This window comes from Myodes glareolus, chromosome 2, assembly GCF_982192425.1.
Source record: "Myodes glareolus chromosome 2, mMyoGla1.1, whole genome shotgun sequence".
In the NCBI taxonomy this organism is placed as follows: Eukaryota; Metazoa; Chordata; class Mammalia; order Rodentia; family Cricetidae; genus Myodes; species Myodes glareolus.
In genome coordinates, this window is record NC_142027.1 from 92,398,543 (window position 1) to 92,417,425 (window position 18,883).

Here is an 18,883-nt window from a genome sequence, read left to right on the forward strand (position 1 = left end):
TCTTGAGGCCGGAGGTTGATGTCAGACGTCCTCCATCATTACACATCTTTTTATTTTTTCTAAGATAAACTATAGATATATATATATGGGTGGTCGTGCATGTGACGTGGTGTACTCGAGGAGATCAAAGGACAACCTCCAGGAGTTGTCCTCTCCTTCCACCATGTGGATCTCGGATCAAACTCAGGTCATCAAGCTTCACAACAAGTGTCTCACTTACCAAGCCTTCTTGCCAGCCCTCTTCCTTGCTCCGTTTCTCCCTCCCTTCCTCCCTCCCTCTCTTCCTTTCTTTCTTGTTTGTTTGTTTGTTACACAGGGTTTCTCGTGTAACAGCTCTGGCTGTCCTAGAACTTGCTTTGTAGACCAGGCTGGCCTCAAACTCAGAAATCCATCTGCCTCTACCGCCACAGTGCTGGGATTAAAGTAGTGTGCCACCATGCCAGGCTGGGTCAGGGGCTTTGGATGAACCTGGAGCTCACTGTTTTGATTGGTCAGCTGCCCAGTGAGCCCCTACAATCCTTGTAGCTCTGCTCCCAAGAATTGGGGTTACAGACGCACGCTGCCAGACGCATCCGAGGACCTAACTGAGTGTGGGTCTTTATGCTGAGCCATCTCCAGAGGCCCCAGTCTTTGATGACTACAAGCATACATTTGGGCCAAAGTCATCCATTGTAGGGCTGCTTACTTCAGCTGGTCCCTTCTGATCCTAGGACTAGACGGGCAGAAGGGGGTGGGATCAAGAGTTTGAGACCAACCTCACAACATAAGAAAACTCTGCACTAAAAATGAAAGAAATCATTCCCATGATCATTGCAGAAATGGATATGAGACGGAAAATCTACTTTTAGGATTCACTTATCTGTAGCAGTAGAGTAGGCCACCTGACAGTGTGGCCAGAAGCATCTGAAGAGTGGGGACAGGCAGAGCTCTTACCTCCTTATGCTTGCACTGAGCCTCCAAGGACATGTTTAGAGAAAACATTCAGGAAAAATACAGTTCTTAGCACAACCAGATGAACTAGATGGAAACATACTCTGGCAGCATTCGCGGCTCATCATCGGCTAACTTCCATTACCTTTCCATGTTAGTTCTCAGGGGAAACCGGAGAGAGAATGAAAGAGAAATATGGTGTGTTCTGCAGTGGCCACAACGACGCGGTCAGTCACTACAAGTTGCTGCTGCAGCAGAGCAAGAAGTTTCAAAACTTAATCAAGGTAAAAAACAAAAGCCTTTGTGTTTTATGTGTGTGAGAGAATGTGACTATATGGTGTTTGTATGGACACAGACACTTGCTGCGACGCCAAGGCACATCTGTGGCAGGCAGAGAGACAACCTTGGGTGTCGGTTCTTACCTTCTACCTTGTTTGAGATATCGTCCTCTTGTTCACCACCAGACTAGCTGACCCTGGAGCTTCTGGGGATCCCCTGTCTCTTACCCCTACCCCACTTCAAGAGTACTGTGATTACAGACATGCACCCTTATATCTGACTTAATGTGAGTACTAGGCATCCAAACAGTTCCTCATGTATGGGTGGCAAACCCATGAGCCACTGAGCCATGTTACAGGCCCTTGTTTTGGTTTTTTGAGAGAGGATCTTGCTATGTGTCCCATTCTGGCTTCAAATTTGCAGATCCTCCTGCCTCAGCCTTCCAAGTTCTATGATTACAGGGATGTACCACCCTGCCAGCCTCCCTCTTGTATTCGTTCATTTCCTGGCAGGGTCTCAGGAAGTCCATACTGATGATAAACTCTCAATGTAGCAGAGGATGGCCCTGAATTCCTGGTCCTCCTGTCTGGGCCGCCCAAGTATTGGACTCAGGACTGCATCACCACAGCCAGTTTATGTGGTGCTGTAGATGGAGCCCAGGGTCAAGCACACCACCAGCCAAGCCACAGGCCCCCAGTCCTTACTTCTGAGACCAGTGTGTGGTTCTGGCTAGCCTCCAGTTAGAATTAGAGGCACATGCCATGACAACCAGCCTTGTGGGTCCTTTGAGGCATTGTCTCACCCAGGGAACCACCCTCCAGAACTATCCCAGCTTCTTAGAGTTCTATGAGGTATGCATTCTCTAAACCTTTCCCCTTTGGCTGGTCCCTGTGACTCTCCACAGGGCAGTGAAGACAGCTTAGTGTGTAAATGTGCTTGCTGTTATCAAGCCTGATAACCTTATTTTGGCCCTAGTTTCCACATGATGGAGAGAACTGATTCTGAAAGTAGTCCTCAAACCTCCAAACCTCCACGCGAACACGTATACAAAGCTAAGTAAACAGCTATTAAAAAAAATAATAATAATGAAACAACAGCAGAACACTAGAAAAACAAAACAGGTGTGATATACAATCATTTCAGGGCTTAGGAGGTGGAGGCAGGAGGATCAGAAGTTCAAAGTCATCCTCAGCTGCACAGGGAGCTTGAGACCAACGTGAGCTACATGAGACCGTTCCTCAGCAAAAGAGAGGAAGGAAGGAGGGGAGAAGGAAGAAAAGAGGAGGAAAGCACAGTGGGGGCAGAAGCAGCGATGAGGGAGATCCAGTGAAACCTATATTCAGGGACTCTTCAAAAGCTCCTCCCTGACTCTGGTGCTCTTTAAGAAATCGCTCTTTTTGTTGGGGCTGAGAATGTAACTCAGCTCAGTTGGCAGAGTGTTTACTTTGCATGCAAAGCCCTGGGTTGCATTCCAGGTGTGTTGGCTGCCGTGCCTGTCCAGCACTAGGAAGGTAGAAGGTTCAAAGTTATCCTAAGCTACCGAGAGCATACAAGGCCAGCCTAGGCTACACACGTATGATCCTGACTTTTAAGAAAGTAGCTGTTTGTCTTTGCTAACACAGTCCCAACTCAACATAAGAGCAGTGGTAACAGCCCCAGCATGTACAGCATGCTCAGCAGAGAGCAGGGAGCTGTCTCTCAGCCCCACCAGGAAACAGGGCCAAGTGACCACTTTGGTTCTTAGTTAAAAGATACATGTGTAAATCACAAGTGGCTTGGCAGCCAGGTTTGGAATAAAGGCGGATACCCAGTCAAGTTCTGGAGGGTTCTGGGACACTAGCTGTCAGCCAGGATCAAGGATGAGGGTCTGTGTGTGTACAAATGTGAGCACCTACTATATATCCAGTTTGTGTACCTCCCATAACTGGTTCTCTCTTCCTTTCTTATTAGTTTGTTTTCTTATTCTGTTCTTGTTTATTTTAAAGCAGTTTCTAATGTAGCCCAGGTTACTATCCTTGAACTCACTAAGTAGCTCAGGATGACCTTGAAGTCCTGCCTCCACTTCCCAAGTGCTGAAATTATAGGGCCACATCATCATACTCAACTTTTTTTAAACTCTTATATATAGGTGTATGTATGTGTTTCAGAAATTATCAGATCTTTTACAACTGGAATTAAATGTAATTGTGAGCCACCATGTGGGTACTGGAGCCCAAACCTGGGACCTTTTTTAGAATAATTAAGTGTAGTTGTTTGTTTACTCTTTTGCTCTTTGGGGGCCCATCACCCAGCTCCCAAATAATCCCACATGGAGACTTTTTCTTATTTATGAATGCCTGGCCTTAGCTTGGCTTGTTTTTAGCCAGCTTTTCTTAATTTATCCCCTCTATCTTTTGCCTCTGGGCTTTTATCTTTCTCTGTTTTATATACCTTTTTTTCTTACTCTGATGCTGTTTGTATAGCTGGGTGGCTGGCCTTTAATAGCTTCCTCTCCTCCTTTTCTTGCTCCTCAATCTTTCTTCCCAGATCTCTCCCCCTACTTATTCTCTCTGCTTGCCAGCTCCCCCTGTCCTTTCTCCTGACTTGCTATTGGCTCTTCAGCTCTTTATTAGTCCAATCAGGTATTTTAGACAGGCAAAGTAGCACAGCTTCACAGCGTTAAACAAATGCAACATAAAAGAATACAACACATCCTTGCATCATTAAACACATGTTCCAGAGCATAAACACATGTAACACATCTTAAAATAATATTGTACAACACTTAAGTATTGACTGTTGACTACTGAGCCATGTATCAATCCCCATGTCTTCTTATTTTGAGACAAGGTCTTGCCTGCATATCCCAGGCTGGTCTAAAACTTCCTCTGTAGCCCAGGCTAACCCAAAACTGGTGATCCTCCTCCTCTGGGCTTCCAGATGTTGGGATCATGTGTTTGCACCACCCTCATCTTAATATTTACACTCTTATTTTTTTGTTGTTGTTGTTTTGGGGTTTTTTTGTTGTTTGTTTGTTTGTTTGTTTGTGACAGAGTTTCTCTGTAGCTTTGGAGCCTGTCCTAGAACTAGCTCTTGTAGAACCAGGTTGACCTCAAACTCACAGAAATCCACCTGCCTCTGCCTCCCGAGTGCTGGAATTAAAGGCAGGCACCACCACCACCCAGCTTATTTTTATTTGTTATTTAAGGTAAGATTTTGCTTTGTAGACCAAGCTAACCTCAAACTCAAGATCCTCTTGCCTCAGTCCCTGCTCCCCCCAGTGTTAGGATTATAGGCAAGCCCCACCATATCTGGCTTAAATTCCTCTTTAACAGATCTTACTAAGTGCCCACACACTTGTAACCTTTCCATATTTAGAAGACAATTCCTATTTGGGGGTCATAGAAGAAGGTGAAAGGGCAGGAATTCCTGACCTGAGATGTTTAATTGATTCAGCAGGAAGCTGAATCTAGTAGTTCAGGTCTGTCTGTAACCTCAACTTCTTGGAAGGCTGAAGCAGAAACATCTGGCAAAAGCTGTACTGTCTCAACTACAAAAAGGGGTGGAGAGATGGCTTAACAGGCCCTAGTGCTTGCTGGTTAGCCACGAGTTTGCAGTTTGGATCCCAAAGCCCTTGTAACAAGCCTGGCATCCAGCACATGCATGCAGCCTCAGCCCTAGTGTGGGGCTGAAGAAGACAAGAGAATCATTGAGATTTTCTGGCTTCCAGCCTTGACAAGAAAACAGAAACTCCAGGTTCAAGGAGAGACCCTACCACAAAGGGTCAGGACATGGCAGCACAGCACAGGCCTCTAATCAAAGCATTAAGGCCAGCCCTGGTCTGCATAGTGAGACATAGTATCTCACTGTCTTAGGAAGGAAGGAAGGAAGGAAGGAAGGAAGGAAGGAAGGAAGGAAGGAAGGAAGGAAGGAAGGAAGGAAGGAAGGAAGGAAGGAAAAAGAAAGGGAAAAAAGACTAAGTAAAGAGTGACTCGGGGGGGAGGGGGACACCTAATGCCCTCTTCTGGTCTTTGAACACATACTCATACAGACCCCAAAAAAGAAGCATGTTACCCTAGCATAATAGTACATACAGGTAATCATCAAACCATGTGTGTGTTAGACTGTCTGTCTGTCTGTCTTTCTTGAGATACGGTTTAGTGAGAGTATTTGTTCAGCATGCCTTAGGCCCTTGGTTCAACCACAAGCACAAGGGAGTGGGGATGGTGAAGGAGGGAGGGAAGGAAGAAGGACGGAGAGTTGGGTGTCATGCACATCTTTAATCTCAGCACTTGGGAGACAGAGGCTGGTAGATCTCTGTGAGTTCCAGGACAGCCAGGGTCGCATGGAGAGACCCTGTCTCAAAAATATCCAAAAATAAAAAGATAGAAGAGAGAAAGAGAATTTAAACAAGCTATTTCTTTTCCATTCCACAGAAAATCGGCAACTTTTCCATTGTGCGACGGCTGGGAGTTCAGGAGTGTATCCTTCTGGTCACACAGCGTATAACCAAGTATCCAGTACTGGTGGAGCGCATCATCCAGAACACAGAAGGTGGGAACACACTCTGCTACACTCGTGGGTCAGGGTGGATGGCTGTCTCAATTCACCTGCTCTGGAGTTTATCACTGGACTGGCCAAGTTCCCTCTTATAATCCGCTTTACTGGGTGCCAGGCAGTCAGCACGTGAGGACAGGAGCTGGGTGAACCTTTGCCCTTAGCAGAGCCTGGACCATGACAGGGCCCAGGTCAGTATCTATAAACTGGACATGAACTAGATGAAAACAAGATAAATCCTAGGTTATTAATAAATGATTTCTAGGACTGGAGAAATGGCCCAGCCATTTGAGAGCACAACTACTCTTCCAGAGAAACCTGGGCTTGAGTCCTAGCACCCACATGGTGTCTCACAACCATACACAACACGAGTTCTGGGGGACTGGACTCTTATGCCCTCTTCTGTCCTCCACAGGCACTATACTATGGAGCACAGGCATACATGCAACAAAATACTTATACATATAAATAAAAATAAAAATAAATGGCCTCTGAGTTCTATGTCCAGGGCAAGATCTGAGCTATGCAGTGAGCATAGGTGTTCTCTCGGCATGAGGAGGCCTAGTATTGTGTAACACTTTTCCTGGGAGACATTAACAAATGCTTACTCATCCCAGATAGTGATTGGGAACTAACAACAGACCAATGTAACCTACCATCAAAATACAACTTGGTGAACCAATGATTTTATTGCGGTTACTTAAGAGCATGGATAAATAGTTACTTATAGGAGTAGGGGTGACTGGAAGGCAGCTATGTCACCAAAAGCCACCATAGAATGTGTGTTAGGACTCAAAGAAGCTGGAACTCTGGATCTCTCTGCAGGACTTGAAGGCAACTAAACAAATTGGAGCATGTCCTCATGTGAGCAGCCCTTAGTGTTTTCATAATCTTAGGGAGACCTGCTGTATGACTCTGGTGAGTTTCAGGGACTTCCTGAGTCTTAACAACTTTCCTCCAGAATAGAACGTTTTAATTCACAGGAAATTGCTATCCAACAGATAGGCAGGAAGATCCACATGTTCTACACTAACCTGGGCTGCATTATGAGACCCTGATTAAGGAGTCAAACAGAAAGAAGAAAAGGCTGACATCTGATGGCCACAGAGAGCACAGCAGAAAGGTCATGTAGCATGCCAGGTGCTCATGGGAGCAGGGGCAGTGACCGCCCCTCTCAGATATCTGCTAGGCTTAGGCCCTGAGGAAATGGCAAGCTTCTCTACTGTGTCCTTCTGTTGACTGGAACAGGAAGTAGAAGCAGCCACTTTATGAAGAGCTAAGGACTTGAGGGGAATCTGTCTATAATGATGATAGGACTGTGTGTGGTGTGCTGGGAACTTTGTGCCATTTGAACCACCACACCCCAACTTTTGCATTTAGGCAAAAGCTAAACTCTAAGCCGAGCATGGTGGCAAGAGGTGGAGGTAGGAGGATCTTCTGCAAGTTTGAGGCCAACTTGATCCACACTGAATTCTAGGCTAGCCAGGGCTACAGAACAAGATCTTGTTTCAACGAAAACGAAGGCTGGGTGTGGTGGCACACTCCTTCAGCCCCAGAACTCTCAGAGGCAGGTGAATCTCTGAGTTCCAGGACAGCCAGGGCATGTGAAGAGACCCTGCCCTGCCTCAAAAAAGAAAAAAACAAAACAAAAAAGCCTGTAGTTCTAGTGCCTGGGAGGTGTAGGGGGCAGGAGCAGGAGCATCAGGAGTTCAAGGTCATTCTCTATAGGAAGTTGAGACCAACCTGTACTACTCGAGATCCTATCTCAAAAAATAATTCAAACAGAAACAAACTGAGTTCATTAAACTCTGGGCTATTATTAATTTTGGAGAACCATTTTCATCTCAGAAATTACAGTTGGCAGAGGGCTCTGAAAGGCCTCTAAGCAGTGGCCCTAGGGAACGAATATACCTATAGATCCCATCCAGATGTGGCACATCCACTTCTGTTGTGTTTGTGAGCGTGGGCACAAAGACAGTGCCACCTCTGCTTATGTGTGACAGCTGGCACTGAGGACCACAAAGACCTGAGCCAGGCCCTGAACCTCATCAAAGACATCATCTCACAAGTGGATACCAAAGTCAGTGAGTATGAGAAGGACCAGCGCCTCAGGGAGATCACAGGCAAGGTGGACTTGAAGTCATCCAGCAAACTCAAGAATGGGCTTACCTTCCGCAAGGAGGACATGCTGCGGCGCCAGCTCCACCTAGAAGGCACCTTGTGCTGGAAGTCCACATCGGGACGCTTGAAAGGTAAATGTCTGCCTCTGGCCACCTCTGGTGGGTTTCATGTTGGCTCCACACAATACAACCTTGCAGTTCTGGCAGCTGTGTCAGAATGATAGGCACCATCTGGATGGTTTGGGCTCTATCTTATATTCCATCTTGAATTGGCACCAAGCTGAGTGACAGGAACAAGACCAAACCTGCACCACTTGAATGTTTTCAGGATTAAAGGAAGCAGTGGACTACCAAGAATAGACTAGAGGAAGAGTGTTTAATTTAGACGAGATCATCAGAAATGGTTCCTCCAGGGATGGTGCTGTAGGTCAGTTGTGTGCTTGTCTAGCATGCATGAGGCCTTGGTTTCCAGCCACAACACCAAGTAAACTTGAGCTTAGTGACAGTCAGCTCTAGGGAAGCAGAAGGATTGGGAATTCAGGGTCATCCTCAGCGACGGATCAAGTTGGAAGCCAGACCCTGCCTGAAAAGGGGGTAAAAAAGAAAAAGAGACTCCCTCAAACATTAGTATCTGCACTCCTGTGACTTGTGTGCAAACGTCTCACTGTGAGAGGTGTTCATACAGCATACAGGGATAAGGCACCAAGCGGGACTGGGACTTAAGGGAGCTGAGGCCAGCCCTGCCTCCATCTTTGCAGCAGGAGACAAGATATGACCTGGGATAGAAAGAGAAGTGCATTTCAACAAAGAAACCACCTAGAGGCTGGAACAGTGACTCAGTAGGTAAAGTGCTTGCTTGAGTTCAGTTCCCAGCCAGGCATGGTGATACATGCCTGTAACCCTAGTACTGTTTACACTAGTTTAGCCACATGTGGTGGAAATACAGCTTGCACAACTTGTCCTCCAACCTTCACATACACACTAGGGCATGCACACACCTCCCTTCCAACCAATTACCCCTGCATGCCATAAACATACATCAAAAAAAAAAAAAATCAGGAAGTGATTAAGGAAGGTACCTCATATCAACCCCTAGTGTATGCACATATTCATGCACAGGTGCACCCAAACAAATGTGTGCACACATGCATGAGCATATATATGTATTGCATGTGTACCCACCCATATGCACAAAATAGTAACGATAATAAATGAGGGGCTGGAAAGATGGCACAGTCTCTAAGCATACTTGCTGCTCTTATAAAGAACTCGAAATTTGGACATACTGGACAGCTTACAACTGCCTGTAACTCTAGCTACAGGAACCCAGCAGCTCTACTCACTGAGAACACTTACATACATGCACAAGGCCACACAGACACCCACTCACACATAGTTAAAAATAAATCCTTGAGCCAGGCTTGGTGGCGCATGCCTTTAATCCCAGCACTCAGGTGGCAGACACAGGCAGATCTCTGTGAGTTCAAGGCCAGCCTGGTCTACAAAACAAGTTCCAGGACAGCCAGGGCTCTTATACAGAGAAACTCTGTCCTGAAAAACAAACATAAATTAATAAGTAAATAAATAGACAATAAAAATTTAAGCCACGTGGTAGTGGCTCATGCCTATAATCCCAGCACTTGGGAGGCAGAGGCAGGTGGATCTCTGTGAGCTCAAGGCCAGCCTGGTCTACAGAGCAAGTTCCAGGACAGACTTCAAAGCCACAGAGAAACCCTGTCTCAAAAAACCAAAAATAAAGTAAAATAAAAATAAATAAATAATAAAAATGAATTCTTAAGCCAGGTGCTGGTGGCACACATTGTTAAGGCAGAGGTAGGCAGATCTCTGCGTTCGAGACCAATCTGGTCTACAAAACAAGTTCCAGGACAGCCAACGGCTACACAGAGAAACCAAATTGCAAGAAAAATAATGAAAGAACTGAATGGGACTTAGGAGTTCTAGCCTGAGTTCTGAACATTCCTAGTGGGAGCCTCTGGCATTCATTTACACTGAGTCTCCAAACTCAGGTACTTTGTGGAAAGGGGTGAGTTAGGATGGTAATTCCTAGGAACAAGAGGCTGAAGCATCATGGTGCTTCCCTCTTGAGCCCTTCTGGGCACGTGGCCTCTAAGACTGTCCTCCGTGTTCTGGTCTCTGCAGATGTCCTCGCTGTCCTGTTGACTGATGTGCTTCTGCTGCTGCAGGAAAAGGATCAGAAATACGTCTTTGCTTCCGTGGTATGTGCCTAACATCTTCCCAGGTCCCACATCTTTACTTCCGTGGCATGTGTCTGATGTCTTCACAGGCCCCACTTGCTGGGGCCGTGCCATGGTGGGGCCCCATAGAGGGATGTCCAAGACAAGGCATGGAGAGGAAACACAGATGGGGTGTAATATGCTGAGAGACACCCTGTCTCATGGTCCTTCCAGAAGGTTCCAGCCAATGGGCATCAATAGAATGTATAGGGGATGAGAACCTGTCTTGCTTCCTGGTATGGCTCTGGTCCTCACTGAAAGGTCTCCGGTGGGAGGGCCTTAAGGGGGACACTGAGGTAGTTGTCCTTAGGTAAAAAGTTTATTAAAAGAATTAGTAATGCCATAAGCAGATGACAGCGTGAAAAGGGCTCTAAACAGAATTCAAACTCAGAAGGCAGAATAGGGACCATTCTTTATAGGTATGAGAGGAGAGAGGAGGTTCACATAAGCTGTGTCTGATTTCTGGGTGGCAGAGAGAAGGGACAGAATTGCAGGGTAGGAGTATGTCACTCTAAGAGTGCGGGAGAAGTGAGAAGGAGGGACGCATCTAGTTGAGGTCTGTGAACTTACATGGGGACATGAGAATGGTAACCATCATCCTTCTGGAATGGCATCCAGGGGTCTTTACTGACTCCAAGACAGGGGTCTGTCTCTTTCCATAACAGCTAGGATGCCAGAATCTGCTCTGAGGATGGAGCTGGAGAGGGCTACAGGTGGGCGTAACTTGAACAATGTCTGATAGGGGTTAAGCACTTCCTTCCTGGAGTACCCAAGGAGCTGTTACAGATTCACAGACACATTCTCTGAATGGGGTGCAGTAGGCTTTGCCTATAGCTATGAGGCTAGGGAGAAAGGGAAGGGCTGCTGCCTGATTATCCCCTAGCCCGTGATCTAAAACATCCTCAGTCTTTCCAGCCTCACTGTGTCTGTGTCCAACATCCCCGGGTACTCACAGGCCCTAGGGTCTGGCCCAAAGAGCCTTATCTTAGTGTATGGATGTTGAATGTACTGGTATGGCAAATGGTAAAAAAGCCTCTGCTCTGGGGGTCTGTAGAGAAGGGGATGGGGCAGCGAGCAGAAGAAAAGGACGAAAACTGAATTTTATGTGGCACACTAATAAAACCCCTAATTGGAATCTGCACCATTTGCATAGACAAAGGACAAGGTCCACTAAGACCCAGAGGTTCCACGTCAGGATTGTCAGCTGTTCAGTCCCTGAGTAAACCTGGCAAGTGGCCATGCTCTCCATGGGATGGGCACCAGAAAAATGAGAGAGATGGGTAAGGGGAGTGAGGACGGGTGGACCTGAGGGAAGGTGTGGGGCCCCAAAATCCCTCCTGCATTTTCAGCTCCAAGTGTTAGATCGGGACTCATGGAGGTGATGTGGAAATATGAGAATCCTGACCTCTGCCAATGCAGATTGTTCTTTAATCAAAACAAAGGCCGATGGCTTAGTGTCTTATAGGGCAGAAAGGGAACCCTTGAGGTGAACGATTCTATCCATTGACCTTAAAGCACCTCAGGAATTCTCCCACCCCTTGTCACCCCATCCCACCTTTCCATAAACCAGGACAGACTATTTGTCACAAAAGCTGCCCCCCCCAGCCCAGCACACCTTTTAAGCCACCATAGTTTCACACAAGGCACAGATGTCAGCTGTGTGCCCCACCCGCACTCTCAGAAGACTTTGGGGACATTAATAGACTTGAACCAGTTGGGTCCAAAGCTTTCAGAAACACGCAAGCATCATCATCTTCCTAGACCCTCTTGTCCTCCTGCCTCCTTGTACAATAGCTCAGATGGATCCCTGTGTATCCCAGGTGAGACATAAAGCAGCCTGTCTTAGTCCCCAGAAATCAGGAACAGATCAACCGCATCACCCAGTGTTAATATGTTCAGGAGTTCTTAGACAGGAAAGCACACACACACAAAGAAAAATCATCCAAGCTGGCTTAATTGTGTACACCTGTCATCTGAGGGTTTGTAAATTTGGGGCCTTATATAGCCCTGGTTGGCCTGGAGCTCACTGTTTAGCTGAGGCTGGCCTTGATCTTCTGTACTTCTTACCTCCACATCTTAAATGTTGGGGTGACAGACCTGTGACTGGCCCAGTCTTACGGTCCTATAAGGATACTAGTTCATTGGTTTGGACCGCTGGAAAGACAAGTCTTGTTTAACATGATTTTATCTTTAAAGATCCTGTCTCTGCACACCATCATGTTCTGAGGTGCTTGGGCTTAGAACCTCAATATATGAATGATAAGAGGGTCTGGGCAATTTAACTCAGAACACTACTTGAGATGTGCCTTTTGAGGTCAGGAGGTGGCTCCATGGGTAAAGATGCTGCTGCAAAGCTTCACGACCCGAGTTCAATACCCAGAACCCTCATGGTGGAAGGAGAGAACCAGCTCCCTCAAGTTGTCCTCTGATCTCCACAGGTGTACCATGCATGCATGTGCATGTACACATGCATGCTCTCACTCATACAAAATGTTAAAAAATATTAATAACAAAAAAGAACTATGCCCTATGCCAGGCATGGCGGTGCACACCTGAAGTCCCAACACTTGGAAGCTGAGACGGGGCCGCTGTCAACTTGAAGCCAGCCGGGTTTCACAATGAATTAAAGCCCTCAAAAAGCATTAAAAAGAATACTAGGATATCAATTAAATGGTCTCCAGTTAGTAAAATGCTCCTGCTTTGCACCGGCATGGCTATTTAGTACTTGAAGACCTGAGTTCACTCCCTAGAACCCACATGAAAAATTAGAATGTGGTGGCACACACTCATGCCCCCGTGCTGGGGAGACAGATCCCTGGGGCTCACTGTCTACCCGCCTGACCTACGTGGTGAACCTCAGGACACTGAGAAACCACACACCTGAGGAACAACAGCCAAGATCATCATCTGCCTTCCATGTTAATGCATATATACTCTGGGAGTGGTAGCAGGGTTCCAGTGCTGTTTGACTATAGCAGGACAACAGTTAAGTTTCCATCACCTTCCCCCTGCAGGACTCAAAGCCGCCCATCATCTCTCTGCAAAAGTTAATTGTGAGAGAGGTGGCCAACGAGGAGAAGGCCATGTTTCTGATCAGTGCCTCCATGCAAGGACCAGAGATGTATGAGATCTATACCAATTCCAAAGAAGACAGGAACACCTGGATGGCCCACATTCGCAGAGCCGTGGAGAGGTGAGCCCAGGGTCTTCTGCCTCCTCAGGCAGGCTCTTCCTGCCCAGTCATGCTCTCGGGATTGAGAAGCTATTCTCATCTGACTTTGACCTCCCAGACAGATCCCTTCATTGGTTGGTTGATTTCTGAGAAACAATCTCATGTAGCCCAGGCTGGCATCCAGCTCACTGTGTAGCCCAAGTTGAGCCTTATTATCTTCCTGCCTTCACCTCCCAGGTTCTGGGATGAAAGGTAGGCACCACTGTACCCAGTTTATACAGTGCCAAGGGTGAAACCCTGAGTCATGAGTGTAAGTGAAGCACCCTGCCAACCGAGCCACCCAGTCCCATGAGGAAATCACATCTCACAATGAACTGCTCCTTCTAATAATGGCCAACCTGTCACAGCGCTAAAACGGCCTGGATATTTCTGTATAAGGTGTGTGAGGGACCAGGCAGTTCTAAATTGGACCTTTATTGTGGGCCACTCAGATAAACAGTTTGAGGCCAGCCTTGTTGGAGCAGGTTATAATATCCTCTTTATTTCTCGGACTGAGCGCCCTCCAGATCCCAGTCCAGTGCCTTGTCTCTTCCTCCTGCCTGAACCAGAATCTGGCTGACAGGTGGGCCTGGAGATTAGTCCAGCCTCCAGCTGTAGCCAGCCTCCTGCTCCATAATCACACCACGCTCAGTAGCTTCAGCTCCGAGTGTTCCACAGCCCCCAGTATCTGACAGTCATCTGCATCTATGCACTGACCACCTCCTCTGTGTCACAGCTGGGCACTTTAAACCTGTACACGAGGGGCTAGAGAAATGACTCAGTTAATGCTTACTGCTTTTGCAGAGGACCTGAGTTAAGTTACTAGCACCCACATAGTGTGGCTGCTCAGAACTACCTATAATTCTAGTTCAGGGGATCCGATGCTTTTTTTCTGGCCCCCATTACCAGCACATACATGGCATGTGCACATACATACATATAAATTAAGTGTATCATGGTTTTTAAAAAATTGTGCAAGAAGTAGAATTTGGTAGTGCGTATCTATACCCCCCACATTGGGAACCTGAGGCAGGAGGATCAGAAGTTCTCCTGGTTAAGCCCTGACCCTTTGAGAGCTGTTGTGTGTTGACTCTCTTTCTCCTCATCATCCAAGCTAAACTCCTCACAAAAGCAGTGTACAGGACCTAGGGCTGTAACTTGGTAGCATGCTTACCCAGTATGCACAAAGTTCTCAGTCCAAGCCCCAGCACCATATAAGCTGATTGTGACAATGCATGCCTGTAATCCCAGCACTTGATGCGCTTGATGTAGTAGAGGCAGAAAGATCAGAAAATCAAAGTCGTCCTTGGCCAGAGTAGTCTGGTCTAGCCTGGGATGCTTGATGCCTTGTTTGTTTGTTGTTGTTATTTGTTTTTTAAAGAACAAACAGATGGTGGTGATTACACCTTTATCACAACACTCAGGTGGATCTCTGAGTTTGAGGCTAGCCTGATCTACAACGGGAGTTCCAGGACAGCTAGGACTACCCAGAGAAGCCCTGTCATAAAAAACAAATAACAACAAACCAGCAGTACACAAGGAGGCATGGGTCAGTGGAAGAGCCATTTTGTAGCTAATACAGGCCCTGGCTCAGTAATCTTTTTTTAGTTTTCTTCGAGACCAGGTTCTGTAGCTTTGGAGCCTGTCCTAGAACTAGCTCTTGTGACCAGGCTGGCCTCGAACTCACAGAGATCTGCCTGCCTCTGCCTTCCAAGTGCTGGAATTAAAGGCATGGGTCATCACTGCCTGGCCTGGCTCAGTAATCTTTTCATAATTACATTTCTTTATTGGAGAGAAAGTGAGCCATGGCATGCATGCAAAGGTCAGAGGACAACTTTTGGGGTTAGTTATTCTCTCCTATTATGTGAGTCCTGAGGATTGAATTCAGGCGCGGACACACCAAAAGTGGGTGTTGGATGTATTCTGCTGAGACAGGGTCTCTTGTAGATCTGGGACTCCATTATCCCCCAAGCCATCCCCCAGCATAAGGGAGAGAGAAAATGAATGCTCTGTGGTGTGGCTGTCAGAACATGGCCCATGTGACATTGATGGCAGCTGTCCCCTTTGCCTGCAGCTGTCCAGATAAGGAAGAGGGCCCCTCCATCGAGCCTGAGGAGAGAAGGATGACTGAAGCCTTCGCCTTGAGACTACGGAACTTTCAAGGTAAGAGGGGTCAGCATTGTGGGCAGGTCCCTCTTGTAACCCATGGTCCCACATCAAGTTTATGCCACCTCATTGAGGACTAATGTACAATGTCACCCATTTCAAGAGTTCAGTCCATGGCCAGGGAGATGGTTCAGTAGGTGGAGTGGTTGACTAGCTTGCATGAGGCCCATGGGTTCCAACCCCAGCACCACAAACACAGGGATAAGTGTCAGGAGTTCAAGGTCATCTTCAGCTATGTAGTGAGCAAATCTAGCCAGAGCTAAAGACTGCCTCAAAGATAGATAGATAGATAGATAGATAGATAGATAGATAGATAGATAGATAGATAGATAGATGATTAAAAAATAAAACATCACAATAAAAAATAAGTAAATGGAGCCAGACATGGTGGTGCACACCTTTAGTATCAGCACTCAGAAGAATTTTATGTGTATGGGCAGTGGGCATTTTGCCTGCATGCATGTCTGTGCACTACATGCATGCAATGCATGCAGAAGCCAGAAGAGGAAATTTAAGGCAGTTGTGAGCCACCATGTGGATGTCAGGAATCAAATCTGGGTCCTCTGCAAGAACAACAAATGTCAAATGTTCTTAACCACTGAGCCATGTCATGAGCCCCAAGATTGATAAACTTGGAGGCTGAGGTGAGAGGATTGATGGGAATTCAAAGCCAGCCTGCATCATCCAGCTATTACCAGGTGAACCAAGAGTATATAACAAGATGATGTCTAAAACAAGAAATTAATTAATAACAACCCTGTCTTCTGGGCTGACAGGATGGCTCAGCAGGTAATGGTAGCTTGTCACCACATCTGACAACCCAGTTTCAGTCCCTGAAACTGACATAGGAGAGAGAACCAACAACTCCAAGTGGTCCTCCGACCACCACATATAATCCATGGCATGCTTGCCAGGTAATACACAAATAAGGGAATAATGTTTAAAACAACCCCTCAGTTTTCTAACATAAAATTTTAAAAAATTTAACTTTTTATTCAAATTTTTAAGCAAGATGTGGTAGCTCATACCTATAACCCATGTACTTGGGAGGCCAAGGCAAGGGGATCTCCAGCCTGCAGAAGAGTAAAATTCTGTCTCCCAAAACAAACAAAACTGGTGGTAGTGGTGGTGCCCGCCTTTAATCCCAGCGCTAGGGAGGCAGAGGCAGGCCTGGTCTAGAAAACAAGTTCCAGGACAACTAAGGCTACACAGAGAAGCCCTGTCTCGAAACACCAACCAACAAACAAAACCAGGGGCTGGAGAGACGGCTCAGCAGTTAAGAACACTTGCTACACAACCATGTGGGCCAGCGTTCAGACCCAGTCCCCACATACCAGGCCAGATGTCCTGCATACACACCTGTAATCCGAGGTCTGAGAAGTGCAGAGACAAGGGGATTGCCAGGATTTGCTGGCTTACAGACATAGAGCCCCAGCTTTGAGGAGAGATTCTCCTCCAATTAGTACACAGAGTGATGTCATCTTCTGGTCTCCATGCATGCACACAGATGTCACACCCAAATGCATATATGTATACTCATACATGAATAAATATGGGGGAGGGGGACTTACTGTAGTCTTGGCTGCCCTAGAACTCACTATGTGGATCATATATCCTGAATCTACCTCCCAAGTGCTGGAATTAAAGGCATGCACCACCATGTCCAGCAAATAAATCAAACAAAACAAAGCCCTGCACTGGCAAGATGGCTTAGTGAGTAGACTCTCGACTGCCAAACCTGATGGCCCAAGTTCAATACCCAGATTCCATGGAAGGAAGCAACTCAACTCCTGCAAGTTATCCTCTGACCTCCACACATTGTGTGCCCATGTATATACACAAATAAATAGATGGAATGGAATTTTTTTTTACATTAAACCATATATTGTCTTTCAAGGCTCTCTGTTCCAGACTCCTGCCTGTCCACACTTACCTGCCATTTGGTGTTCACAGTGGGGATGGGAGGAGGAGCCAAGGGGGCAGGACCACAATGTGAAGCTAGTGGTGTTAGAGGGCAGATAGTGGGTGCGCCTTTGAGGTTAGAGGCCAGCCGGGCACCCCACTCTCACAGCCTGGCTCCAAGAGCAGGTCTCTGGGGCTGACCACCACCTCTGGGTCCTCTATAGAACGACTGAGCCTGAGAGATCAGCTGATCGCACAGAGCCTTCAGGAGAAGCAGCAGATCTACCTGGAGATGGCAGAGCTGAGTGGGCTGGATGAGTCAGCCCAGTGCCGAGGCCTCTTCCGAGGAGGCGGGGACCCCTCCGAGACCCTACGCGGGGAGCAGATTCTCAGATCAGCCATGAACGAGAGTAAGTCAGTCATCCCATTATGGTATGTTATGATATTGTAAGGGTGGGCTGCATGGGGGTCCAAAGCCAGGCCCAGGACTCTGTGTGGCTGACCTTCCCCGGGACTACAGTCATTTTGCTTTCTTGTGATCCAGGGAACCCAGCATGTGCAAGAGCTCTACAACCAAGCTACACCCAAATCCTTTATGCACTGTCTCTGCCAATCAACAAACACTCCCTGGGTGACCTCGTTAACCCCAGAGGTCTAAAGTTGACTCAGGACTAGGGCTGTGGCTGTTTGTAGGGTGCTTGTCCAGCATTATGTGAAGCCCTGGAATCCCAGCACTTGGGAGACTGAGGCAGGGGGACCAAAAGTTCAAGGTCATCCTTAGCTCCTTAATGAATTTGAAGCTCGTCTGGGAGGCACGAAAGACTTGTCCTCGGCGGGAGGGGGGGGGGGGAAGCTTGGGCAGAATCAGCTCGTGCAAGCTGTCCTCTGATCTCCACATGTGTGCACCCATAAACACAATAAATAAAATGTAATCTAAATTTTCTGAGTAAAATCCAGTTCCCTGATACAGATGCTTCTTTTCTAAGATAGCCCCCAATAATATTCTCAGGAAAATGCATATACATTTTGAGGGACTTATGGAGTTCAGAAACACACCCTAGACTTGGGCCAGAACCCCACCTCGAGCTCCAGCAGGCTGCCATGCATTAGCAATCATTAAACCACTGGATACATGTAACCCACTGTCTCCATACACATTCTACCCTAACCATGCAGAGACCCCTCTGCCAGCCTCAAGGCTGGTAAGGGAAACCTTCAGCCATACATTGAGCTCCTACCAGCACCATTGCTGCCACCAGGGCCCCATGATGTCCAGGAGGGCAGCCACTGTAGTGGCTCTCTTCCATCAGCAAGTCAGACCACGCAACCCCTTGCCTGCACAGCTTAGCTACGACCCTCCAGCCACACCTGCACTGCCCTTCCACCTCTGTCTCCTGAGGCCACTGTTCCTGGCCTCCAGTGACACAAATCTGGTACATGGGTTGGGAATGTTCTCCCTGCCTCTTCACATGGCTAGAGACTTT

The 18,883-nt window shown here is 47.1% G+C and overlaps 1 protein-coding gene across 5 annotated transcripts in view; it reads left to right on the forward strand.

The window, feature by feature from the left end:
* Arhgef18 (Rho/Rac guanine nucleotide exchange factor 18) overlaps window positions 1-18,883 on the forward strand; it is a 105,648-nt gene that overhangs the window by 79,814 nt on the left and 6,951 nt on the right. For all 5 annotated transcript variants that reach the window (XM_087902871.1, XM_087902876.1, XM_087902869.1 and 2 more), the window contains 7 exons: window positions 1,089-1,214; window positions 5,625-5,742; window positions 7,749-7,997; window positions 10,026-10,102; window positions 13,135-13,313; window positions 15,406-15,494; window positions 17,624-17,809. In XM_087902871.1, coding sequence (XP_087758997.1) covers window positions 1,089-1,214; window positions 5,625-5,742; window positions 7,749-7,997; window positions 10,026-10,102; window positions 13,135-13,313; window positions 15,406-15,494; window positions 17,624-17,809 — 1,024 coding nt within the window. The remainder of the gene's footprint in view (window positions 1-1,088; window positions 1,215-5,624; window positions 5,743-7,748; window positions 7,998-10,025; window positions 10,103-13,134; window positions 13,314-15,405; window positions 15,495-17,623; window positions 17,810-18,883) is intronic.